The sequence below is a fragment of the Nothobranchius furzeri genome, chromosome 4 (genome assembly GCF_043380555.1).
Source record: "Nothobranchius furzeri strain GRZ-AD chromosome 4, NfurGRZ-RIMD1, whole genome shotgun sequence".
Lineage (NCBI taxonomy): Eukaryota > Metazoa > Chordata > Actinopteri > Cyprinodontiformes > Nothobranchiidae > Nothobranchius > Nothobranchius furzeri.
The window spans coordinates 88038128-88065554 of NC_091744.1; the positions used below are offsets into that span (position 1 = coordinate 88038128).

Sequence of the window (27427 nt, forward strand, 5' to 3'; positions counted from 1 at the left end):
CACTTTTCTTCAAATCTACCACTTACTTTATATGTTTTATATCTCCTTTAGATACACAGTTAATCTAAAGTTTTTCATTCTCATTCATTTTTTCCTCAAGTTTTTTTTTTACCTGCATTAGTAAAACTAATTATTTGTTGCATTTTTGACCATCCAGAAGACAACAGAGGCCTTAATTTCATGTAACAGGCTGACTTTGTTCTGTAAACACAGAAAATAGCAGTTTTGTTAGATGAGCTTTCAGGGTGCTGACCGCCTTCACACAGATCTTCCTCTGTCTAAAGTTTAGAACGTCGACATTAATATGGTCATCCCTGCTGTTTCCACTACTGACATGCTGTGGTGTAAATTGGTATAGCATCTTACATATCATACACAGAGAGTAGATCGCTGTTAAAACCAGTCTCAAAACCTGCTCATTTAGTCACGTGAAAGTAAATTATTTCCTTTCATTTACATTTAGTTAATTCACTCTGAAAACATTTCGCAGCTGTAACCTGTTGTCTATTTTGTCCTGAGCGGCTTGCTGTAGACAGGAAGATGGCGACCGTAATACTGGTTAGCCGTCCTGTGGGTGTTCTTTCTAAGATATCAGGTGAGTAGCGCTACAGCAGTGGCAGCAGCGAACGCTGTGTCCGTCTTATTAATGTATTGTGTTTTATGTGTAGATATATAAACAAACACTCCGGCCCGGATTAGCATTTACACCAGACACTCGGCTGGAGTGACCTTGCTAACGGGCTCTGCTAGCTATTCGCTAACAGTGGTTGTAGCTTGTTACTGCATTTTTTTTCTAGGTATTGTTTATATTTAGTTACACACACACACACACACACACACACACACACACACACACAGTTGGAATCAAATAAATAGGTAAAGTGGAAGTTATAAAATATTTGTTTAAATGCAGATAACTTCCTGGTAATTTCATGCCAGGTCTTTTTCCAGTACCTGTGCAAACATCTGAACATAAAAGTAGTTTCAAACATTTTCAGTCATTTTTATTCTTTAATGTTTAGGGTTAGTGTATCGTTGAAAAACAAATCTCACATTAAAGGTGAATGAATAGTGTTTGAATTGGCTAAAACTGCAAGAACCCTGATCTAATGGTTATAATTCATTTGACTAAATGTTAGACCGCATTTGCGTTGTTTGAACAGGCATCTGCTATCCAGCCGCAGCAGCAGCTGTGTCTGGTGCCACAGTCCAGCAGAGAAAGCTGCACCATGCCGTCATCCCCAAAGGGAAAGGTGGACGCTCATCATGCAGTGGGATAGCTGCCACAGTGTTCGGGGCCACCGGTTTCCTGGGTCGATACGTGGTCAACAAGTTGGGTGAGTTTCCTAAAACAAACTTCTTCAAGATGTTTACATTTAGCAAAAGACTTTAACATACAGCAGGTGAAAATGAAATTAAGAGAATGTTGGGTTTATAGGTCGGATTGGTTCTCAGGTTGTTGTTCCTTTCCGCTGCGATCAGTACGACCTCATGTACATCCGGCCTATGGGTGATCTTGGACAAATCATTTTTATGGTAAGATTCCCGTAAAAATGCGTTTCTTCTGCAGGAATGTTGTGACAGCGGGATTTTCACAATTTTAAAGGCTTAAGTCAATAATAGCTTCTTTGTTTTGTGAAAGGAGTGGGATCCAAGGAACAAAGACTCCATCCAACGGGCCTTAGAACACTCGAACGTGGTCATCAATCTGGTGGGCAGAGAATGGGAAACAAGGTATGATAACCAGTAGGGCTGAACCATTTTAGGAAAAGATTGAATTGTAATTTTTCCAGCAGAAAGTGCGATTTCGGTTCAATGCACGGTTTTCTGCAAAGGTCCGACACTAGCCTGCCGAGGCGTCCTGTAGATTAAGTGAAAAGATGGTCTAGATTCTAATCTAGTACAACAAATCATTCACATTATTATTTACTATTTAGTCATACAATAAACACAGTTAAAGCTGTTAATATTTTATCCCATTATTATCTTTTTTTATGTGTTTGTGAAGCAACTTGTGATTATCTAGAGGAGCTTTATAAAACTTGTTCTACTCCAAAACTGCACGGAGGAAATCTGTAGGTAGAAACAACTTTTAAATGTATTAAATAACAAAAGCACACCGTTTTCCTGCGTTCCCGCGGCAGGCTGAAGCCGTCTGACACTTTTTCCTCACTAACGTCAGCTCCGTGAGAGAGACGCACGCATTCTGACACCTTAGCTTGTCTGAGCTAACGTGTGCCGTCAGAAACATTCAAACCATTTTTAAAAGACAAGTTGAGCTTTCATTGCAACTAAAGTGCGCGACTCTGCTCTCGCGTTGACAAAGCGTAAACCAAGCTTTAGAAACCAGCCTGAACCTGCTGATGTGGGAGGAGTCTCCTTCTCCCTTACTCAACTACGTTCTCTCTGTCTCTCTGTCCCGGGCTCATCTACGGTGCATTACTATCGGCTCAGGCAGCGCTGTGTGTGGGAACATAAAACAGGGAAATGACCTGAACATGCAGCTTGGCAGCTGTGGAGTTGGGCTCGGCTCTGGACGGTACACCACACCCCCCTCCACCGCGCTGGCCTTTGTCGCCGCCATAGCACGGGGAAACCCCGGATGTAAAAAAAAAATAAAAAAAGTTACACCACTGATCCTGGATCAGTCAAAACCGCTAAAACCGCAGCTTTGACGGTCACGTGATCGTGCTGTTTGAAATCGCAAAGTTCAGCGCTAATAACAAAGGACTTCCTCACTTTTAAGACTGACATTGGATTTTGTGAATGCATTCTCAGTTTTCTTAATTAGTTTGTTTTGTTTTAAATCAAGAAACAATCGCTTTGAAGACGTCTTCGTGACCATCCCTCAGCAGCTTGCCAGGGCAGCAAAGGAAGCCGGCGTCCCAACGTTCATCCACGTGTCGCACCTTAATGCGGATATTCGCAGCCCTTCCAAGTACCTGAGGAATAAAGTAGGTCACAGTCTCTAAATTCCTGATAAATCTCTGCCAGTTAAACTTGCGCTACAACTTCACAGATAGGTTTTGTACATGCTGTACATTCATGTTCTTGATTTTCTGTTCTCATAGGCTGTGGGAGAGAACGTAGTGAGGGAAGAGTTTCCCGAGGCCATCATTATGAAACCAGCTGAGATGTTTGGAAGGGAGGACCGATTCTTCAACCATTATGCCAGTAAGAACAGAAAGTGGTTTATCCTGTATTGATGCTACACGAGAACGGCGCTTTTAGATCTTTCACCAACATCTACGACATTTCCACAGCTGCTGAACTCATTCATCTACATTTTCTTTGTCACTGTTTTCATTTCTCAGACATGCGTTGGTTCGGCGGTGCTATTCCTCTCATTGCCCTGGGAAAGAAGACCGTAAAGCAGCCTGTTTATGTGGGTGTTCTCAAACAATGTGAAACTTTGCTTTGCATGAAAAAAATTCTTATTTCTCAGTTCCACTGATTTAGTGTTCGGTTCTTCATCTGAGCTCATTATTACACCAGAACTTGTTTATTAGTCAGCGCAGCTCTCTGACTTCTTACACTAAAGTCACTGTAGAGGTGATCTCAGACGTCCTTCATAAAAAAGTCAATAATATACAAACTCAGTAGTGGATAATGTCAGCCAACCAGCTAGTCTGACTGGTTTTGTCCTCCAGGTGGTGGATGTGGCCCAGGCCATTGTCAATGCTGTGAGAGACCCTGGCGCTAAAGGAAAGACCTATGCTCTAGTTGGGTAAGGGGCAGCTTATTTCTCATTAGCATATTTTAGCCACTTGTGTCGTTTTCAGGTTCCAGAGGAGCTTTCAGACATTTTTAGGTTCTGTCCCACAAAATGACATAAAGACCAAATGTTGCCGTTTAAACTCTGCAAACATTGCAAAAGAGTAAATAAGGAATAAATGAGAACACAAAACTCTATTAATAATAATTTATTCAGGGTATCCGCGGGTCCTTAAAAAGTCTTAAATTTGCTTTTCCAAATTTAAGGCCTTAAAAATCCTTAAAAATGACAAATAATCCTTAAATGCAGTTTCCAAAGGTCTTAAATCACCAAAAACCCAATAAACAAAATTCTTTTATTACTATGAAATTTTCGTGAATTTCTAGTTGGTGTTCAGCATTTTTGTGTACGATGTTGGCGTAAGCGGAACCGTACACACTCAGCTGGTTGTGAAAGGGGGCTATTTTTAGATGAGCACATTAGCTGGTTAAGCTAGTGGGAGCTTGCACCATGGGGACGTGCAAGTTTAATGGTAACTGGATGGCTAATCCCACGTTCACGACGTGGTCAGCACCGGTTCCAGGCAATAGCTGGAAATTATAGCTTAAATTTAATTAAAAAAAAATAGCTTAAATTTGGTCAAAGTGGCCTTAAAAAGGGTCTTAAAAAGTCTTCGATGTGGCTCCCTTACACCTGCAGATACCCTGTTATTGCTGTTTGTAGTTTTACACACATTAGTGAATTATTGTCAGTGATTCCCCTACATAGGCTCAGGTGTGGCGCTGCGCCATGGCTGAAATTCCAGCGCCACGCCAACCAGTTTCACACACACACACACACACACACACACACACACACACACACGGAAGGTAAGCGCTCCGTGCAATGACACCTCCCACCTCCGCTCTCACGGACGAGGCACAGCAGCGAAACGCTCCACACACACGACTCCTTTTTTAAGGTTTATTGGGATCTGAGTCGTCCAGAATTGTTTTTTTTTTCTTTAAAGATTTGCTGAAAAATAGTTAATGACATAAATATTTGTTTCTCTGTTCTGCTCAAGGGTTTCTGTTCTGTCTTCCGTCGTCGTGCCTGTGGATGACAGATGTAAAGTGTGTTAATGAATTTCTGTTGTTGTCATCTTCAGTCCCAGTCGTTACCTGCTTCGTGACCTGGTGGAGCACATTTATGCCGTGGCGCACAGACCTTTCATCCCCTACCCTTTGCCCCGCCCGCTCTACCAGTAAGAACCTCACTTATCTTACATTTTCTTTTAAGGAAAATTAAATGAGTCAAACCTGTCAGGCAGCAGGAAGACGACAAAAGCCTTTGAATTTCTGCCAAACAAAACTATTTATTAGTGTATTCAACTGCTTTTGCAAAAACATCTCAACAACCCGCTCGTCAACATTCTTCCAGTTCAGATTCAACAAAGATAGGAGTACAAGTGTTTATGCCTGTCTTATCACCACTTACGTATTTAACAGCTCGTGTTTGTTTGTTCCCAGCCTGGTTGCAAAGTTTTTTGCCCTGAACCCCTTTGAGCCCTGGACAACCCCAGACAAAGTGGACAGGGTGCGAATAAAACTAAACTAAGAAATGCAACTTAAGTGTGGATTTGAAAATTCTTCACAAAAGTGTCCTTTTTATTTTCCAGTTTCACACAACAGACATGAAGCACCCTGGACTTCCTGGTCTGGAGGACCTGGGAATCGTCCCCTCCTCTGTGGAAGAAAGGGCCATCGAGATTCTGCGCCGCCATCGTCGGTATCGTTACCTTGACGCTGGGCGAGATGACACGAAACCAGCCAAGACGGTCAACTATTAAACTCCACATGGAGTCATCGGTCTTTAACTTCATTCTGTACATAAAGTTCCTCGCAGGATGTTTTGCTGTTTGTTTGCTTTCTGTCATGAAACAACAATGAGCAGTAAAAATAAATGATTAAAATGTACAAGTTTATTGTTTAATGACTGTTGGTGATTTAGAAGCTGCCCCGTGGCGGGCTCTGATCCCGCTTGTGCTGTATCAGCCTGCACATGTAAATCTAACGCTAGGTGCCTTTTAATTAGGATGTCAAAAATCACGGCTTTAGGTAACAAATATCCCGATATTTGGCTTTTTTTTAACTAATAAAATATTCAACCAAAGTTCTAATTGTACAATAGTGGCAATAACTTCATAGCAGTTGTTATTACAGTTCATTGTCTAGCAGATGTTGTTAGAACAGCCAGACTAACTAAATATATGGTGTAACTTTGCAAGGCCAGAGTTTGGTGGAGTCCACCAGCGTATGCTTATATAGGAGTTTTACACTAAAAGGCTTATTTGAAACGTGCACATGCATGAAATGTTATCTCTGAGATAAGATGTGCTGCAGCCTGAGCTGTAAAGCCTGTTGCTGCATGGCGGAGACTTCTCAGAGAAAGCACTATGAAGGCTTTTTGTCGAATCGGAGTCATTGGAGCTTTTTTATTATTCATTTACATTTTGATCTCCACGCCAGCAACTTGGAGAGGGCAAACATCCTTTCCAGAGAAAGTCACCGATGAAAAGGTTGAGAGTGGGAAACTGGACAGGATTGAGCGGACTTTAGACAAACTGGGTGAGCGAGACTTTCAGACAACTTAAAAGATGTTTAGGTCGGACTGCTGCAGCAGCAAACGACAGATTTAAGCACTTCATGAAAACCATTGTGACTGTGTGAATAAGACGTGTCAGAGTTTCTACCTTTTGTTAAATCTGATTCCAGTCCAGATCATTACAGAACATTATTCTTATTAATGAACCATTTATTAACATGTTTATCTTAATGGAATACAGTCTAAATACATGTTTGACCTTGTGGCTGCCTAACTGCGTCTTTAGAGCCTTATTTTGTTCTCTAGTATGTCCCACGTGTAAAGGGCCTTGAACTGCATGCTCGGCATTCCTTACTATTAAGATGCACAGGATTACAGAGCCAAAGCCCACATTTTTACCCATCTGTTATTACAGTTTATTTTAAAAAGTCAAATGAACAAACATTTGATCTAACCCTTAAATAAAACCTTTATTATTATTATTAGCCTGGACAAACAGCTAGCAATAAACTGGTCCCAGACACTAAAACTCTGCTATTCAGGTGGAAACTAGTACTGGGCCAGTTAAACCAACAGTGTAGTCACATACTGGTGTTATAGGTGGTGTATGCCGGTGTTATAGGTGGTGTATACTGGTGTTATAGGTGGTTTATACCGGTGTTATAGGTGGTGTATGCCGGTGTTATAGGTGGTGTATGCCGGTGTTATAGGTGGTGTATACTGGTGTTATAGGTGGTGTATACCGGTGTTATAGGTGGTGTATACTGGTGTTATAGGTGGTGTATACTGGTGTTATAGGTGGTGTATACCGGTGTTACAGGTGGTGTATACCGGTGTTACAGGTGGTGTATACTGGTGTTATAGGTGGTGTATACTGGTGTTATAGGTGGTGTATACTGGTGTTATAGATGGTTGATACCGGTGTTATAGGTGGTTGATACTGGTGTTATAGGTGGTTGATACTGGTGTTATAGGTGGTTGATACTGGTGTTATAGGTGGTTGATACCGGTGTTACAGGTGGTGTATACCGGTGTTACAGGTGGTGTATACTGGTGTTATAGGTGGTTGATACTGGCGTTATAGGTGGTTGATACTGGTGTTATAGGTGGTTGATACTGGTGTTATAGGTGGTTGATACTGGTGTTATAGGTGGTGTATACTGGTGTTATAGGTGGTTGATACTGGTGTTATAGATGGTTGATACTGGTGTTATAGGTGGTGTATACTGGTGTTATAGGTGGTGTATACAATCTGTTCGCTGACATTTCTTCATGTTCTTTTATTTTAAATATTCAAAATAAAGCATAAATGTGACATTTTAGCTCGTTTCCCATCTATGAGTCTTTTAAAAGCTAAACAACATTTGTAAAAAAGAAAAAGAACAGCACTCTTTAAGGCGCCGTTCCAAGGTTCAGATTTGTAGTTAAAGTTCTAATGAAATGATGGCTGTACTCTGAACTGATCACCCAGAGACTTTTGAAACAAAAGAGCAAAGTTTTTCCTGAGTTACTTTTTATTATTGATGGTCTTAACATCCAAATAGGAGCTGAAACTTCTGCAAAGACCTGCAGGTCTATTTGGATAATAAGATTTTTAAAGGAAAGGCAGCTTTCTGTATGGAGCACATTTCATACACAGAGGCAAGTCCATGTGCTTTTAGCAAGAACATTAAAATCAACGTGACAGAAAATATTATTTAATAACTAAAAAGAAATTAAAGTTAAAGGCTGAGCTAATACAGTGCAGACGGTGCAGCATAAGAACATTTATTCAAAGGCTGATGAGAACATGAAGGTTTTCAATTTTGATTTAAAAGTTTCTAGAGTTGAGGCACATCTGAGGTCACGAAGAAGCTGATTCCATCTGTGTGCAGCATAGTAGCTAAAATCAGCTTCACCCTGTGTGGTTCTGACCCGGTTCTACCAGCTGACTGTTTCCTAAGGATCTCAGAGCCCTGCTGGTCGTGGATACCTGAAGGAGATCTGACATGTATTCTGGCCCCATGCCATTTATAAACTAGTAGAAGTACTTCAAAACTGATTCAGTAGTTTACTGGAAACCAGTGTAGAGAGTTAAGAACAGGAGTGATGTGCTCGGTTCTCTTGGTGCTTGTTAAGACTCCAGCAGCAGCGTTCTGAATAAGCTGCAGTTGCTTCACTGCTTTTTTGGAAAGACCGGTCTGAAGACCATTGCAGTAGTCCAGCCTGCTGGAGATGAATGCATGAACGAGTTTCTCATTGCAGTAGTCCAGCCTGCTGGAGATGAACGCATGAATGAGTTTCTCATTGCAGTCCAGCCTGCTGTAGATGAACGCATGAATGAGTTTCTCATTGCAATAGTCCAGCCTGCTGTAGATGAACGCATGAATGAGTTTCTCATTGCAGTAGTCCAGCCTGCTGGAGATGAACGCATGAATGAGTTTCTCATTGCAGTCCAGCCTGCTGTAGATGAACGCATGAATGAGTTTCTCATTGCAATAGTCCAGCCTGCTATAGATGAACGCATGAATGAGTTTCTCATTGCAGTAGTCCAGCCTGCTGGAGATGAATGCATGAACGAGTTTCTCATTGCAGTAGTCCAGCCTGCTGGAGATGAACGCATGAATGAGTTTCTCATTGCAGTCCAGCCTGCTGTAGATGAACGCATGAATGAGTTTCTCATTGCAATAGTCCAGCCTGCTGTAGATGAACGCATGAATGAGTTTCTCATTGCAGTAGTCCAGCCTGCTGGAGATGAACGCATGAATGAGTTTCTCATTGCAGTCCAGCCTGCTGTAGATGAACGCATGAATGAGTTTCTCATTGCAATAGTCCAGCCTGCTATAGATGAACGCATGAATGAGTTTCTCATTGCAATAGTCCAGCCTGCTGTAGATGAACGCATGAATGAGTTTCTCATTGCAGTAGTCCAGCCTGCTGTAGATGAACGCATGAATGAGTTTCTCATTGCAGTAGCCCAGCCTGCTGTAGATGAACGCATGAATGAGTTTCTCATTGCAGTAGTCCAGCCTGCTGGAGATGAACGCATGAATGAGTTTCTCATTGCAGTAGTCCAGCCTGCTGGAGATGAACGCATGAATGGGTTTCTCATTGCAGTAGTCCAGCCTGCTGGAGATGAACGCATGAATGGGTTTCTCATTGCAGTAGTCCAGCCTGCTGGAGATGAACGCATGAATGGGTTTCTCATTGCAGTAGTCCAGCCTGCTGGAGATGAACGCATGAATGGGTTTCTCATTGCAGTAGTCCAGCCTGCTGGAGATGAACGCATGAATGAGTTTCTCATTGCAGTAGTCCAGCCTGCTGGAGATGAACGCATGAATGGGTTTCTCATTGCAGTAGTCCAGCCTGCTGGAGATGAACGCATGAATGGGTTTCTCATTGCAGTAGTCCAGCCTGCTGGAGATGAACGCATGAATGGGTTTCTCATTGCAGTAGTCCAGCCTGCTGGAGATGAACGCATGAATGAGTTTCTCATTGCAGTAGCCCAGCCTGCTGGAGATGAACACATGAATGAGTTTCTCTAGGTCCTGCGTGGACATGAGACCTGTGAGTCGTGCTGTTTGATGCAGATGATGGAGCGCTGATCCGGTTCTAGCCTTAATGTGAGCGGTGGAGCTCAGGTCTGAATCATTTATGACTCCAAGATTTCTAACCTGGTCTTTGTCTTCATTCCTCTGGAGCCGAGCCGAGCAGCAGCCTCCATCCTGTCCTCCTGACCTCCTAAGACAAGAACTTCCCTCTTGTCTTTTTAACTGGAGGAAGTTTGATTGCTCTAACACTGATGGAGTGATTTTTCAATGTGAGCGAGTTGATGCTGCTGATGGTGGGTCTGAGTGGTGCTCCTTCCTTGTGAATCTTCAGAAGACCATATATGCATGGGGTGGCTTCTCCTGGATAGAGTCTGCAGTAAAATGTGCGGCTGATGACTTTGTCCTGTAGCAGTTTCTGTAAATGGTTTGTGATTGGTCCGGCGTTAGAGTCCACACGTCACGTCTGGTTTGGCAGAAAAACATTTTCCTCACGAGAACGACTCCCAACACCTAAATAATTTACGTGTACATTTTTATTTAGAACAAGTTCCTGTTATGTTTTTTTTCTACATATTTGTTCAAACGAGGCTCTAACCTGCAATTTGCTCTGTAACCGGTTTCATCCGGTTTCTAGCCTCAGGCAGCATTATCGTGTCATTTGGGTAAACTGGCCAATCAGCATATTGGATCATTTAATATTCATGTTCTGCCCAATGGATGAGGGCAGGGCTTTATTCTAGGGTTGTTTTTGGTCATTTATCAGAGCTCCTGGGCCACTGTGAGCCCCAAAAAGTCCCATGTGCTGTACAGAGGGTCAGTGATCAGTTTCACGCGTAAAAAAGCTGTTCTAGATTCCCTTTAGCATGGAAGAGAACGCTGCACCAAAACTATTCATGTGAATTTACCTTTTTTAAAACTAACACATATTTTCACACTTCTTTTTTACCATAAGCAAAGCTAATAGAGGAATACGGGCAGAGGAAACCCACCGAAGCCATTATCCCCGATGAGAAGCAGGAAAAGCACAAACCGGTGGTGCCTAAGTTGTACCCAGATTCCTACCTGTTTACCAACTGGGGAGACGGTCTGCCAGAGCAGGAGCAGAAAGAAGCCGAGGCTCTTTTTCAGATTTATGGCTACAACGCCTTCCTGAGTAATCAGATTCCACTGGATCGGAAACTTCCAGAAACAAGGCATCCCAGGTGTGTTGTGTTGAAAATAACGCACAAGAAAAGTTTTCATTTCTGACACGAAACACATCATCTCACCCCATCTAGTTGTCTCAAGAAGAAATACCCCAAAGACTTACCTACCATCAGCGTAGTGCTGATCTACATCAACGAGGCTCTTTCCGTCATTAAGAGGGCGGTAAGAAGCATCATCACCAACACTCCCAAGCACCTGCTGAAGGAGATCGTTCTGGTGGATGACTACAGCACTTACAGTAAACCCGACAGTCTTTGCTAGAGTGTTTTTGTTGTTGTGATCCGTGCTTGTTTACTAACTGAACAACACATTTCAGATGATCTTGGTAAACAGCTGCAGGAATACATCGATCACATTCACGAAGAAAGACCTGGACTCATAAAGAAAGTCTGGCACTCTCAACAAATGGGTCTGTCCCAATCCCGGATCACGGGCTGGGAGCACGCCACAGCTGATGTGGTGGCCATCTTGGATGCTCACATCGAAGCTTCACAGGGATGGTACTCACAGAACTCCCATCCGTTATATTGAAGTCACATTCGTGTTATTTACACCATTTCACCAATGTCTTCTGCAGGGCAGAGCCGCTGCTGGCCAGGATTAAAGCTGACAGGACTGTGGTGGTGTCTCCTGTGTTTGATAAGGTCCATTATGATGATCTACACCTGGAACCATACATCTCATTCTCCCATGGCTTTGACTGGGAGTTGTGGTGCATGTATGAGTCCTTCAGTCCCGACTGGATAAAGACCGGGGATGAATCTCAGCCTGGGAAGTATGTGCAGATGTTAAAAAGTATACATACAAGTAGATCACAATGATGAGAGCTTCACAAGAGTGCAGTGGTACATATCTGCATTTTAAGAGTCCCCTGATTGTAAAAGGTCAATCTCACAAATGATCTCATTGATGCGTGTTTCACACAGGAGTCCCTCTGTGATGGGAATCTTCGCCGCAGACAGGGCTTTTCTTGGGGAAATCGGTGGACTCGATGGAGGAATGTCAGTTTACGGAGGGGAAAACGTTGAACTAGGGATTCGCGTGAGTGGCAATAAAAAGAAAAAGTTGCAGGTATGTTTACTAATGACCTGTGATCCGTTTCCTGACTGCTCAGGTGTGGCTGTGTGGAGGAAGCGTGGAGGTCGTGCCTTGCTCCCGCATTGCTCACATCGAGAGGGCTCACAAACCGTACGCGCCTGATCTCAACCTTTCCATGAGGCGAAATGCCCTGAGAGTAGCAGATATCTGGTTGGACGAATACAAGAAGAATGTGCTTATCGCCTGGAACCTTCCTCTTCAGGTTATTTTCAACGGTTCATATTTTCATTTCAGTAAATGTGAAACTTTGAGAGGTCATTACCACCTCTCAGTAGATCAGGAATGAATCAGTTACCACACCAAGGTCTGAATAATGCCAGAACTAAGAAAATGCTTTAATAAAATCTGCCTGACAACAGTAGTTGTGCTTAATGACCTCAGAAAGCAACACATTGTGCCCATTTCAGTAGCCTGGCTAGCCACTGTATAAATGTTGATGACTTAAGTACCTCCATCTGCTCATGTCTCAAAGAAAAGTCCAAGTCTCAATTGACCAAAGTTGATACCAAAGCTATTTCTAACGAATTGCCACATCTATGTAGTTTTTGCTCAGACACAGCACTGGTGTTAAGCCCGCCCAATAGGGAGCCTAAGCCTCTTCCCTGTCCGGTCGGCTCATGGGTCCCCTAAGAACAACCAATGAATGCAAGTCAACGGGGCTAAAAGAGCTATGTTCTAATCCGCTTGGCTGTTGGGCCTGGATCGCACAAACGTTGCATTCATGTTTAAATGAAAACTAACGATGGTTTTTTCGACCATGCTTGGCACATATGTTGAGATTTATCAGCTTGTAAACGTTCCCTGTTAGTTTGTTAGACTACAAACCCGACATCCGCATATCGCATATATGACATCACCACAAAATCTCCCCTCTCCTAGCGGAGCTGCTACTCACCACATGGCCAGATTTAAGGTGGGTTTTTCCTCCCGAAGGAAGGATTTGAAGTTCTCTGAACTTACAGCCGTTTTCCTCCGTTTTTATCAGCGTCCGGTTCGATGACGCAACTTTCGTGAAGCACATTTGCAGTCCTGGACTTATTTACACATAAAGCCTAGAATAACGCTCCCCTGTTCGAAAATAAGCGCATTCTTGGTGTCAAAACGCGTCTTTAAAATTGATGGACCTCATATGTGAAACCCATGGAACACAACAAGCTGAATTGGAAAACAGCGTTTTTAGCCCCATTGGCTTGCATTCATTTTTTGGTTCTCCGGGGACCCGTGGTCCGGTAGTAGATGGGCGTGATTTAGGCTCCCTATGTCTCTCTACAAATAAAGTGCTGTGATTGGCTGGACCTAAAATTGTTCGGGCCAATGGTAGACGTGCTGGGGCTATAATGGAGCGTGATAGAATGGCCTGTAGAGCAAACCTGTAGCCATTCCAGTGGTTTGTTGAGATTTCTAGGCTATCATTTCAGACTAATCCAAGAACAAAAGAACCCAGAAGGTGTGAAGAGCTGCAGGCATCACCTGGTTGATGCCAGGCGCACGGTTAGGGCTGCTGTGATTAATGAGCCCCTCTTTATTCTGCATTAGCTAATGCCGGTCTACTGAGACGCATCGAAGATTGTTGGATTTAAGAGTGAAAGTGACAGAGACATCATAATAAATAACAAATGGTAATGGTTCTGCCAGACTCATCCTTATTTAGCATGGCTTTATTGCTTCTTGATGCCAGACAACCTGTGATTTTCATAACAAGGACAATTTTAAAACGATTGTTCCACACGATGTTGTTTGTGTCTTTGCAGAAAACGCATCGATTTATTTTATAATATATGTGTTCCTGTATAAGTACCACGTCCTGTAATTAAACCTCCAGATTTATAAATAAATATTCTGTTTTTACACCGTCTAAAATAAATGTGCCACAGGGCCACGGCATCGATACTGGCGATGTATCCGAGAGAAGAAAACTCAGAGAAAAGCTCAAATGTAAGCCTTTCAGCTGGTACATCGACAACGTTTATCCGAGTCTGGAGAGGTTGGATAATATCCTGGGGTACGGCGTGGTAAGGGAGCTTTTCATCATTCCATTAGCCAGGTCCGAGCTATTTCACACACATTGATGTCAGAATATTTAAATAAACTGCAATGAGAAACATGACTTTTTCACTTAAGCTGCAGAACACGCTTTTTAAGAAGTACTGTGCAGATCAGGGAGTCGTTCCTGGAAGCATTCCCGTGCTGTACGAGTGCCACTTCCAACAACCGCAGGTAACATTTACAAATGTGTGGATACAGAAGTGATCATGGACATCTAATTAAACCACATCTTTCTGTGATCTTCAGCTCTGTTATTACACTACAGACAGTGAAATCATCATAGGAGGCATTAAATCTCACAACTATAACAATAACCGCTGCTTGGTGGATCCCGGTTCTGGAAGCGTTCCCAATCTGCAGGACTGTAAGATGGCTCAGCTAAACCACTTACACATGCACTGGGACTTCCGACAAGTAAGACCCAACAGTCTCAGCAGCAACAGTGTGAGAATGTCTGGAATAGTCAGAAAAATGGTCGTAACAGGATTCTACCATCTACATAGACATGCCAACCACACATCACATCACACCAGCCTGCAGTCTTCTGCTGTGACTTCCAGCTGTTCTAGTCATCCGACCCAGTAGACACCTGCAGAGTTTTGGTCAAACCTGAGGAAATATTGTTCCATTTAAAGACTTTGCTGTAAAACCATCTTTCATAGTTGGATAAACTGAACTTTGTGAATCTAAACTGACGTTTTACTGTTTCACTTTTGCAATTTTTGGGTTCAATTCAATTCAAGTTTATTTATATAGCGCCAAATCACGACACGGGTTAGAGTTGTTCAGTTTAATTCAATCAAGAGTCGTCTCCAAGCACTCAACATTCCAGCTGAACCTGCATTTTAGTTCAGTACATCAATTCGTTCACCCCTCTTCATGGGGACCCCGCCAGGAAAGGTGGCCACTGAGCAGGACTGATGGTCCACGGGCAGCGGTGAGGCGGTGCTAGTTTTTGATGCAGGCTGAACATGAAAACACCACGTTAGATCCCGCCCCCAATTCTTCTTCTACAGTTTATGTACCGTAAAAGAGATCTTTTAGATGTTGATGTTAGAATGTGCATTAGCTGCATTTGCAACCCTAACCCTACATGTCCTTAGAGTATTTTGTTTTCTCTATAAACTAATAATCCTCCTGTCTGCACAGGGCCAAGCAATCAGAAACAAAGCTACAAACAGATGTCTGGAGATCGCCCAGGGGGAAACCGCCGACTACCAGCTCATCATTCAGCAGTGCAGCGGGCAGAGCTGGACCATTCAACATCTCGTCAAAAACTTCTAGTTCAGTTGAAACTGTCCGTGTCGTGTCTTTATGAAAGACAATCATAAATCTGATCTTTGGGTCGTTGAATTGGGTTTATATTTATTGTCTGCATCTCCCGAGGAAGTTCTGATTTCTACACGTCTAACTGGATCTGTGCCTTTTTCATGTGTGATACAAGCAACCACACCTTTCAATCAGATTTTCTCTTTTCCAAACAGAAAAGCAGTTTTACCTGAAAAATGTGAATCTGGTCATAAAGCATCCTAACAAAAAGTTAAGTATCAGATCAGGTTTGAACATCAACTTTATTCAGTCTTAAAATGCAGATCCATCAGAACGTCACTGATGCACCAGAGCAGCCCCGTGGGTCTGAGAGTTCAGCTCTGTTTGTTTTGTAAGAAAATGTCTGCTCTGCACACAAGAGAAGAATGAAGCACACCTTGCCCAGGTGATGTCACGTCAACCTGATTTTCAAGACACCCCCCCCCCCCCCCATGGGATCCAGCTTTCTCACATGAGACTTTCAGCTCTAAATTCCCTTTAGGAGGATTCAGAACTGATATAAGATGTTTTATAAATATTTCATTAAATGTGGATAAGCTGATAAGAATTGTTTGGAGGAAAGCAAGTTAAATGAATGCTAAAGCGTTTTTAAAGAGGAGTTTATGCAGGTTCAATATCAGAGACTGGGCCAACAGCAGCTCTTTACTTTGGATCTGTGGCACCATACGGGTCATTTAAGGTGAACCAAGTCCATCAGCAGAAGTTAAACCATAAACCATAATCCCAGCATGACTCATGATGAGCAGAACATGTGAACACTCTTTATTATGAAATGAATTTTAAAAATGAGCCGAACATCTCAAATGATGGATAGACCTCCACCAACCTCCACCTCATGTAAGCACGTACACAGGAAGCGTGGCCACTGTGGTCAGCAGAAATAAAGTTCTGTTTCCTGTTCTGCAAGGTCTGAATGTGAGATCACGCCCATTTAGGCAGTACAGATGATGTCATATAGCTGCAAAAAGACGTAATGAATCTCTTAAGTACATAAACTAACACGTCATGTAACAGGTAAGCTGGCAAAAAGAACAAACAAGCTCTTCCTTCTCATGAATCAGATTAGGGCTGCAACAAACGATTATTTGGATAATCGATTAATCGGATGGGGTCTCGACACGATTAATCGATTAATCGGATTACATGGGGAAATTTTTAAAAACTGCTAGGGAAACGTTATTTCTCTCCTTCCTTCACTTTATTTAACACAACATTATTAGAAAACAGTTCAATAGCAGAAAAACAACATGCCATCACCTAAATTGTCTTATAAGGTGTATAGACAGAGACCCTAAGCTACACCTATCTGTGACCTAAAATGCTTGGTCCAAGTTAAACAGCTTAAGGGCAATTCTCATCTGTTTTGTTTGATCTCATCTGTTAACATTTATTTTAAATGTAATTAAACATAGGCTGTGAATTAATCAAAATTGATCACTATTTCCAAAACTGACTGAAAAAATACCAAATAAAACAAAAGTAAATGAATGCCATCCTCCTTGCGATGATGCCCTGGGCAACTGCCATAAAGTCACATCAAGAAATGCTGCTGATCATTCCAATGATCCCAAATAGACTCACATTAGGCCACATGAAAGCAACTGAACCCAAAAATATATTAACCAGTATATAACTGCACTCTCACACAACACGCCTGCAGCAACAGTTAGGACTCCTCCCTCCCTTTTAAAAGCGTTTTTGCTTCTGAGGACATTGTGGTTGTAAAACCACATGCTAGTAGTCTGGCCCCGGTGTGATCAACCAGTTTCTGCGGGAATGTGACGGCGGAACCAGGGCCAGATTTACACTTTGTTGTACCCTGGGCAACAATATTCAAGGGCTCCATCATCACGACCCAAGGATCACCATAATGTGGTCACATACAGAATATTTTACTGTAATATGCAGTAAATATACTCAATACTTGAATGCCTGACAACACGTAACCCGCCCAGAGTAACCTTTGACCCACCTCGTGTGGACTGACCAATGAGGAGAGGGTCTTAACTTGAGGCCCTCTCTTCATTGGTCAGTCTGCATGAGACTGACTCTCAACTGACGTTCAGTCGTAGGCAGCGAAGCGTCTCTGTGCAGCGCTAAAGCCCGGGTGGACAGTTTGTTTAATATAGGGTGATCATATTTCCATTTCCAAACAAGAGGACAGGGATCTGTGCCTATGATGTCACACTATGGCAACGCCACAAAAACCATGTTGGGACCCATTTTTTGTAAGAACTAAATTAATATCAGATTCTGCCAATAAAAGGGCTCTAAAACAATTCATATGTAAATATTTTGCATATTTAATGCAAAATCTAATTTTTCTGCTTTAGTGCTGCAACAAGGTTTTATTAATAATAAATTATTATACTTTTTGTTTTACTACAGCATCGGTAAGCTTCCTGTGCACAGATTATTAAGGATGCTTGTTTCAGCTGTGAGATTAGACGATAGGATCAATGAAAAAATAAGTTGTCACACACTCCATGGAAACTTTCTGAGAATCCACAAATAGTGGCTTTCAAATGGTTTTGTTACTTTTAGCAAGTTTATAAAAGAAGCAGATGAGACAGCATGTCTGATAATTTAGTTTTTCATCTGATAATATTAGAACATGTCAGTAATGTCTGAGGGGCTTTTATAAACACTGTATAACTAACACTACTGGAGAGGGTATGGATTACACAGAGGCTTCTGGGGAGCCCAGTTATGGGGGGGGGGGGGGGGGGGGGCATTTTGCCTTGGCCCCAAAATGTCTTGAAACGGCCCTGGGTGTGTGACTGAGTTTTGAAGGTGATCTGAATTGTATCAGATGTATAAATATGACATGTGTATAACTTATTGTTTTTTACTGGTAAAAACGTGTAGTGGAGATAAATCTACCTACATTTGACTTTTCAACACTTTGTTTTGTTTTCTTGTTTTTATTGAACTATTTTCCTGTCCTGTCTGTCTCTCATCTTCCTGCATCTCCTCATAATTCTCCAGAAAATCTGTTGCCTGGATTCTTACCTTTTCACCTCATCAGTTACTTTTGAGCAGATCAAAGGGATCTCCTGACCGAAAAGCGGAGAGCGCGTTTTCGATGCTGCGTGAGGTGAAATCACCACAGCACAGGTGATGAGCTCCGCAGTAGCGAGCTTCAGGCACAAATAAGACAGAAAATAGAGAACATGTGCGGACATGAACGATCGTGTGCTAATTATAGTTTTTTGGTTGCGCCACTTTGAGAATGGACCGTGCGCTGGAAGCAGCTGCCTGGATCGCTGCGCGACAATGCGGAACCGGTTCGCAGCAGCGCAAGTCTGCCGGCTCTCCCTCGCGCTGATCTGACTTGCTCTGGTCTGCGCGCAACGGCGGGCAGGAAGGGGGGGGGGCGCTTTTGGAAGAGTTGTGCGACACAACGAATCGATGACGCAATTCGTTGCCAACGCTTTTAGTAATCGATTTTCATCGAATTTATCGATTCGTTGTTGCAGCCCTAAATCAGATACAACAGCTTCATTTCCTTCCAGAGTCGGGCCTGTTCTGACCTCGCCTGCATGCTGATACAGAACTGATGTTACTGTGTTGGAAGTACAGAGAAGTGAAAATCAGACTTTACGTTTTAATCACTAGTCCTGTCTGGATTTGACTGAAACAATGAGAGAAATGTCACCTGAACACAGTCCATTTAATGTCTACCATGTAAAGTTCTCATCGCTTCTAACCCACCTGACTCTGCAGGGTGAAAGGGAGCTGCGGCTCAGAGGCAGGGCTACACCTGGTCAGGTCACAGAGCCACAAATACCACACACACAGCCATCCATGCGCTCACCTTGATCATAATTATATCCAATTAACCCAAAAAGCATCTTTTTGGTCTGTGCAGAATCCAAAGTGTTGATGACCACACAGGAGGACCCCAGCAGGGCACAGTGAGGAGACGGGGCCCCCAGCAGGGCACAGTGAGGAGACGGGGCCCCCAGCAGGGCACAGTGAGGAGACGGGGCCCCCAGCAGGGCACAGTGAGGAGACAGGGCCCCCAGCAGGGCACAGTGAGGAGACGGGGCCCCCAGCAGGGCACAGTGAGCAGACGGGGCCCCCAGCAGGGCACAGTGAGGAGACGGGGCCCCCAGCAGGGCACAGTGAAGAGACGGGGCCCCCAGCAGGGCACAGTGAGGAGACGGGGCCCCCAGCAGGGCACAGTGAGGAGACGGGGCCCCCAGCAGGGCACAGTGAGGAGACGGGGCCCCCAGCAGGGCACAGTGAGGAGACGGGGCCCCCAGCAGGGCACAGTGAAGAGACGGGGCCCCCATCCACTCTAAACTTTCTGCTGAGCTGTGGTGGCCTCATGGAGGGGGCCATCGACTAGCACACTGCTGCTAACCACTAATACATTCTCCCTCTCCTGATAACAACATTTTGCTTTCCTTGACGTTGGATGTGCTACTACTAGTTTATCCGTTTAACTATAGATCCACTAGGATAAATACAATAAAGTTTATCTCTCACCAAATAGAATATTTACTAAGAAATCACAATATAACTATAGACACATTACTTGTCTTTGTGTGTCTGTGTGTGTGTGTGCATGTGTGTGCGTGTGCGTGTGTGTGTGTGTGTGTGTGTGTGTGTGTGTGTGCTCTGTCTTCTCCATCCCCAGTGAGTCGTGGAGGATGGCTGCTTATACTGAGCCAGGATTCTCTGGAGGTTTCTTCCCATTAAAAGGGAGTTTTCCTCTCCACTGTCGCTGCATGCTTGCTTAGTATGAGGATTGCTGTATAGTCACTGACACTAGTCAGTGACTTGATGCAATTTGCTGGGTTCCTTATATAGGAAACATTATTTCTGATTGGCTTAATGAACTGTGAATTGGAATGTTTATTATGTGAAGTGCCTTGAGACGACTCTTGTCGTGATTTGGCGCTTTATAAATAAACTTGAATTGAATTGAAATTGAATTAAACTACTATAACAAACATTACAAGTTAATAGAAATATAAAAAATGATCGTGCACTTCAGCCATCACTTTTAAAATTAAATATGTTATAAAGAGCAGAATAAAAATCTTCAGCAGGGGTTGAAAGACTCTTAAAGTTACAGTAAAACGTGACTAATCAGGCTTTCCAGTTACATTTCTTTGCAAGCTCTTACCTTTGTGCCAAGTTGAAGATGGAGTGAAATGAAAAGGTAAATTACTGGTTGAATTACCTGCTCATCGTTTCATCAGCCCCAGTCAGGTGTGGCCGGATGGGTCACGGCTCCTTCTGGCCACCTTTGCCTCACCGGACCACAGATCTACCATCGACTGATCCCAACCAGACATCAGCACTTACCTTTGCTGTGCGGCTGATGTTCAGCAGAAGAGCCACGCGCGCAGTGACGTCACCACGCCCCCTTCTAATCAGGCTCACCTGCTGAGACGTAAAAAAAACTCGCAACAGGAAGAATACCTGTCAGATCCATCTGAACCCGTCAGTCCCGCTTGTCTGATCGAACCGAGGCCGGTACACGTCTTCTTCTTTGTTTGGACCTCATCTCCTCTTCCATCATGAGAGCGGTGTCGCTCAGGCGCCCGCTCGTCGCCGCGGGCTGTGTGGGACTCTGCTTCTACGTGGGAATGTTTCTGAGGAACGGCCATGTCCACAGAGACCGGGACCGGGACCGGGAGCTGGACTCACACCGGTCCATCAGGAGCTTCTCGGATCTGGAGGCCAGCCTGAGCAATCTCAGTGAGTTCTGCGTTTGTGTCTTCATGTTTTAAGTCCGGAAGATCAGAGATCAGGTGAAGATTCAAATGTCAGTAATCCCGATGAGACCAGCTCAAGAGGAAAAGACTGGAAGGGTTTTTATGAGGAATGTGTCATCTTTAGTTTGATTAAGTACCAAATCGTGTTAATATCTGAACATTTTAATTCATTTTCTTGTTTGTGTCCCAAAGAAACAAGAATAATTTCAGTTATTAATAGGGTTGTTTCATAACTTCTGACTCTTCCTGTCACGCTGGGGCTCTGATGTCTATCTTTCTTTTTACTTTAAAGCCAAGGCCCTCCTATCTTTTGAGCAAAAACAGGATGTTATGCAGAGAATCCTGGAGGAGGAGAGAAACACTCAGAGAAAAGTGGCAGAGGTGCTGCAGCAGGCGCTTCAAGTAGGGGTCGGGCTGGAAAAGCAACACGAGGAAAAGGTCCAGGCTAGAAGGGAAGATGTCGGCAAAGTGTTCCCTGATTCTCCACTGTTCAAGGAATGGGGAGGGAGTCTGTCTGAGGATGAGCAAAGGGAGGCTCAAGCTCTGTTTGACAAGTACGGGTACAATGTTTTCCTCAGCGACCGCCTTCCTCTGAACAGACCTCTTCCAGAAACAAGAGACCCCAGGTAGAAGACCTGATAAAGTCTTACTTAAACGTCTTTACTCATGTTTGTGTAAGACCTCATTAATGTCTTTATGATTAGGTGTTTAAAGAGGACTTATCCAAAGGACCTCCCAACCGTGGGAGTGGTGCTGATCTACCTGAATGAAGCTCTATCCATCATCAAACGAGCCATGCGAAGCATCATTGACCGCACGCCTAAGAACCTGCTGAAGGAGATAATAATGGTGGATGACAACAGCTCTAATGGTAGGCTGCAGCATAGTTGGGTAACACGTGGACCAACGAGTTCATCGTCTATAATCACACGAGGATTACTGAGAGGCAGGCCAGATTATTTAAACATGTTTTTTATATTAATGACTGACACTCAGGCGAATAGGTTTTTTTATATTAATAATAGAAACCGCTGTTTTGGCCGAATTAATTCCCTCAATAAAGTTAATAATTTCAAAATGGTGTAACTTGTTCTGACAAGTTTGCAAACTCGAGTCGTCTTTAGGCTTTTAGAGTAAAACCAACAGTTGAGCCGTTGTTTCAGCAGCATGTCCCGTTTCCCACTAGCCTCACACAACCTCCTCTGATCACGATGTTTTCATTTCAGAAAATCTGAAGGGTGACCTGGACATGTATGTGAAGTCACTACAGGAGGAGAACCCAGGTCTCCGCATTGCAAGAGTGAGGCACACTGAGCAGAGAGGTCTCGCGTACGCCAGAGCTTCTGGGTGGCGGGCTGCGACCGCTGATGTGGTGGCCATCTTGGATGCACACATTGAAGTCCACAAAATGTGGTAAGAAAATGAGAGGTTACTTGTACACTTGTTCACCAATCTGTGCAAATCTGGCTTGTCGAGACGTTCCATCCGTCTCAGTTCAATTCAAGTTTATTTATAAAGCGCCAAATCACAACAAGAGTCATCTCCAGGAACTTCACATAATAAACATTCCAGTACAGGTCAGGTCATTCAGCCAATCAGAAAAAAGTTTCCTATATAAGGAACCCAGCAGGTCGCATCAAGTCACTGACTAGTGTCAGTCTTTACAGCAATCCTCATACTAAGCAAGCATGCAGCGACAGTGGAGAGGAAAACCCCCTTTTAACAGGAAGAAATCTCCAGAGAATCCTGGCTCAGTATAAGCAGCCATCCTCCACGACTCACTGGGGATGGAGAACACACACACACACACACACACACACACACACACACACACACACACACACACACACACACACACACACACACACACACACACACACACACACACACACACACACACACACACACACACGTACACACACGTACACACACGTATTTATCCTAGTGGATCTATTGTTAAACGGGTAAACTAGTAGTAGCACATCCAACGTCAAAGAGAGTAAAGTGTTGTTATCAGGAGAGGGAGAATGTTTTAGTGGTTAGCAGCAGTGTGCTAGACGATGGCCCCCTCCATGAGGCCACCACAGCTCAGCAGAACATCGTTGTAGCTTCTTCTGGGGAGAAAAACACTTGGAGAGAAAATAAAGTTAACAGCTGAAATAGCAGGAAATAATACAGTTAAAGAGCAGATACTAGAACACATATGTCAGACTCAAGGCCCGCGGGCCAGATGTTTAGTCTCTTGGCTGCAGACGAAACGTAGCGGGAAAAACAGGCAACAAAACGATTTCTGTGTTTTAAAAAAAGAACGACAGCATGGAATTAGATTTTATCCAGCTTGTTGGTTCTCTGCTTAAAAAGGAAGTCCGGGTGGCCGGTCCGATTCCTCCCTTAGCATGCGGTGAACTGATCTAAGATGGCGTGGGACTGGTTTTATGAATCTGGATGTTTTGATTTACGGTCAAAGTTTGACAGATTTATAAACCCCACAGAGACTACGCCACGCTTCAGAAAGGAAGGTTCCGATTGGATGAGTAAAAGCAATGTGTCATGTGTTTACATTACGTGTCATCAGGATGTCTAGTGCAGCTAGACTAGTCATATTACTTATTAAAACTTACTAATCATAACATTGTCATTTCACAGATTGGTCAACATCTTATTATTGACTAACACTTTGTTCGATTAGCTTTATTAAAAATAGAGTTCTTTGATTTATTAAAAAGAAAAAGTCCTTTGTCTTCATTCTTCTCTTGGGCTGGAAAGGCAGCAGTTTAGAAGCAAATGCATGAGACTTTGAACAATATCTCATGCAGATTAGTTCTAAAGCCTGGTTCATGCTTCTCCATCAGCTCCGCAAGGGACAGACACGCACGGATTGACGGAAGCGTTTTGCTCTCATACTTCTCCGTCTCCTGGAGAGTGTTGCAACGCAATTGCCCGGCAGGACAACAGAGGGCGTAGCGCTGTTCTGTGGTATCCTGTCATGTATCGGTCCAAGATGGTGTGTTTATATTGTGTTTTTTGTGTATATAAGAGACTTTAAACACGGACATATTTGTCTCTCATTCTCCCACCGCTTCATGCGCTCCCCACCTCTAAACCCACGTTTCCTGTCATTTCTGTCCACAAATAAAACGCTTGCTGCGCATCTTTTCACTCCTCCAGTCACGGGAGAATTAAACGTTCATATTTTTAGAGTTTTTTTCACGAGGCATTCTTCAAGCTTCTCCGTGTCTGCCGCTAGTTAAACTCGGCTCTCTTTGCAATGGCGGCGCTGTAAACAACAGCGGCGTCCTGACCAATCACAAGCTTGCGTAATCCGTTTCGTTCGACGGATGTTTAAAAAAGTGGGCTCGACTCCGTACGTACTTGCGTGCCTGCTGGAGCCCTACGCAAGGACGGATAATGGGCTGCATGGTGGCGCAGTGGTTAGCACTGTTGCCTCGCAGGACGAAGGTCGCAGGTTCAAAACTCACCTTTCTGCGTGGAGTTGCGTGTTCTCCCCATGCATGCATGGGTTTCCTCCGGGTACTCCGGTTTCCCCCACACATCACAGCATGCCCTACAGGTTAAAAAAAAAAAAAAAAAAAACTTGTACGTCGCTTTGGATAAAAGCGTCTGCGAAATGAATAAACATAAACATAATGGAGTTGCGTGTCTCCGCACTGACGCAGACTGAGAAGCATAAATCAGGCTTTAGGGGGAAATGACTTTAGGTGGAAAACAGTCATTTCATCCTGTTACATGACCATAGACCCTATCAAATAAAAATGTTTTAAGCCTATTCTTTAAAGTAGACAAAGCGTCTGCCTCACGGACTAAAACTGGGAGCTGGTTCCACAGGAGAGGAGCCTGATAACTAAAAGATCTGCCTCCCATCCTGTTTTTAGATATCCTAGGAACCACCAGTAGACCTGCAGTCTGAGAGCGAAGTGCTCGGTTAGGAACATAAGGAACAATCAGATCACTGATGAATGATGGAGCTTGATTATCAAGAGCTTTATATGTGAGAAGAAGGATCTTAAAATCTATTCTGAATTAATCAAAGATCAGGTTTAATCACACGTCAAGATGTAGATTAGATGGTATGATTGTTGCACAGGTGTTCCTCAGGCCGCCCACAAGAAATCCTACCAAATCATTTATTTATTTATTTAAAAGCTTTTGATAGAACATTTATGTAGTTCTATGGGGCGATGGTGGCACAGGAGTTAAGTGCTCGCCCCGTAATTGGAAGGTTGCAGGTTCGAGTCCCACTCACTCTGTCACTGTCATGTCCTTGGGCAAGACACCTAACCCCCTTTGCCTGCTGGTGGTGGTCGGAGGGACTGGTGGCGCCTGTGTCGGTGCGCCCCAGGGCAGCTGTGGCTACATCGGAGCTCATCCCCACCAGAGTGTGAATGGGTGAATGACTGATTGTGTTGTAAAGTGCCTTGGGGGGTTCTAGGACTCTAGAAGGTGCTGTATTAAACACAGGCCATTTACCATTTAGTTTGAACATTTGTTCCAAAGAATATCCAAATTCCTTCCTGTGAGGTCTTGATATTCTTGGGTTCCATCGTTTTTATACGATGTTTTTTGCTTAAATAATAAAAACATCCTTTTTTGGTTGCGCCGACAGTCCGTTCCCAGTAAACCACAGTCTGATCCAGTAAGAACCACAGTCTGATCCACTAATCTCCTTCACTGATGCAACTCTTGTAACAGACTAAAGTGGTGGAAGGTTAAAAGGTGCCTCTTTATTCTGACTTTAATAATAATAAACGGTTAAACAGTTGACGTGTTTGCATCTGTGTAGGAATAATGTCAACACTAAGGGATAAGATTTACTGTTGCTGATCTACTTCCGCCCTCAGGGCAGAACCGCTGCTGACGCAGATCAAAGGGGACCGGACCGTGGTGACTTCTCCCGTCTTCGACAGAGTCAACTTTGATGATCTGAAGGTTATCCCATACCTCTCAGCAGCACACGCCTTTGACTGGGCTCTGTGGTGCATGTATGAGGGCTTTTCTCCTGACTATTACAAGCTCAACGACAGCTCATTACCTGGAAAGTAAGTTCAAGTGCAATCATTTAGGTGCAGTTTGTTTTAATTCTTCCAGCCATGTTTAAGTGGAGTTGTGTAGGGAAGGTTTAACATATTAAGGAGTGCAATTATTCTTATTCCTGTTGCAAAACCTAAAAGGTTTTTGTTTTGTTTTTATCTGCAAAATCCTGCAGCTGTGAGGCTTTTGTACAAACTGGTTATGGTTAGATGTTTCCTAAGAGTCTGTATTGAACAAGAGGCTGGCTGCACCTCACTGGCATCAGCAATAACAGCTCTCTCCTTTCCATTCAGGAGTCCGTCTGTCATGGGAATCCTGGTGGCTGATAGGAAGTATCTTGGAGAGGTTGGACTCCTCGATGAAGGGATGAAAGTTTATGGTGGAGAAAATGTAGAACTTGGGATTCGTGTAAGTAAAAATAAAATAAGCCTAAATCTGCTCTTGCTATCAAAACGATTACCCAACCACTCTGTGAAAACAGAGCGGTTTATTCTGCACCAGTTTAGAATAAAAAAGTTGTTTAATTGTTTAATTTTATACTTTTAAGGATGATTGTTAACCAAGTGGTTGCAAACACAACAATGTAAATGTATACTTAGTTTACCATAAATGGTATTTTCATTATTAGTGCTTTAACATCCCGCAACCATTAAGTAACTCTAATGAAAATAAATGTGAGAAATAAATGTAAGTCTCAGGGACAAAAGTATACAAAAACATACATGAATGTATTAAAATTGTTGGTCACCATAAAGTCGATACAGCTGCAGTTTATCTTAGAGCTGTACTATCACACTCAGGGCACACCTGCAAAGGTAAATTCTGAAGGTTTGATCCACGTCTCAGGGCTCCGCCAGTTTTACATCACTGTTGGGCCAATTAGGCCTAATTTTAGAGACCTCGGTGTCAGACTGTGACAGGCAATCTGCAAAGCGAACCAAAAACACCCCAAACATCTCAAATCTAGAAGCATTTCTCCAGAGGACCGGTGGAAAATACGATACTTGGTGTTGCTCCTTTTGTTATGTTTTACAGTAATAATCTTATTTGTATTCCTGTAGGTGTGGACATGTGGAGGCAGCATTGAAGTAGTGCCGTGTTCCAAGATTGCCCACATTGAGAGGTTCCACAAGCCCTAC

At 43.4% G+C, this 27427-nt stretch overlaps 3 protein-coding genes across 3 annotated transcripts in view; all 3 read left to right on the plus strand.

The window, feature by feature from the left end:
• The first annotated feature begins 378 nt into the window (after positions 1-378).
• On the plus strand, positions 379-5673 carry ndufa9a (NADH:ubiquinone oxidoreductase subunit A9a). The gene is made up of 11 exons (XM_015965437.3): positions 379-595; positions 1164-1337; positions 1439-1536; positions 1643-1734; positions 2813-2954; positions 3072-3174; positions 3315-3385; positions 3651-3727; positions 4863-4958; positions 5224-5290; positions 5373-5673. The coding sequence occupies exons 1-11, from the start codon at positions 541-543 to the stop codon at positions 5541-5543; spliced, it is 1146 nt and encodes a 381-aa protein (XP_015820923.3). The 5' UTR covers positions 379-540; the 3' UTR covers positions 5544-5673.
• A 229-nt stretch (positions 5674-5902) lies between these two features.
• LOC107389340 (probable polypeptide N-acetylgalactosaminyltransferase 8) lies at positions 5903-17844 on the plus strand. The gene is made up of 11 exons (XM_015965435.3): positions 5903-6321; positions 10781-11030; positions 11106-11272; positions 11351-11534; positions 11612-11809; positions 11961-12075; positions 12149-12334; positions 14007-14144; positions 14254-14349; positions 14425-14592; positions 15328-17844. Exons 1-11 carry the CDS (start codon positions 6150-6152, stop codon positions 15460-15462), a joined length of 1809 nt encoding a protein of 602 aa, XP_015820921.3. The 5' UTR covers positions 5903-6149; the 3' UTR covers positions 15463-17844.
• A 3197-nt stretch (positions 17845-21041) lies between these two features.
• The window catches only part of LOC107389342 (probable polypeptide N-acetylgalactosaminyltransferase 8), an 8048-nt gene continuing 1662 nt past the window's right edge, over positions 21042-27427 (plus strand). Inside the window, exons 1-7 of the mRNA XM_015965438.3 lie at positions 21042-21222; positions 21532-21865; positions 21944-22110; positions 22466-22652; positions 26099-26296; positions 26582-26696; positions 27350-27427. The exon at positions 27350-27427 is cut by the window's right edge and continues 108 nt beyond it. Coding sequence (XP_015820924.3) covers positions 21042-21222; positions 21532-21865; positions 21944-22110; positions 22466-22652; positions 26099-26296; positions 26582-26696; positions 27350-27427 — 1260 coding nt within the window. The remainder of the gene's footprint in view (positions 21223-21531; positions 21866-21943; positions 22111-22465; positions 22653-26098; positions 26297-26581; positions 26697-27349) is intronic.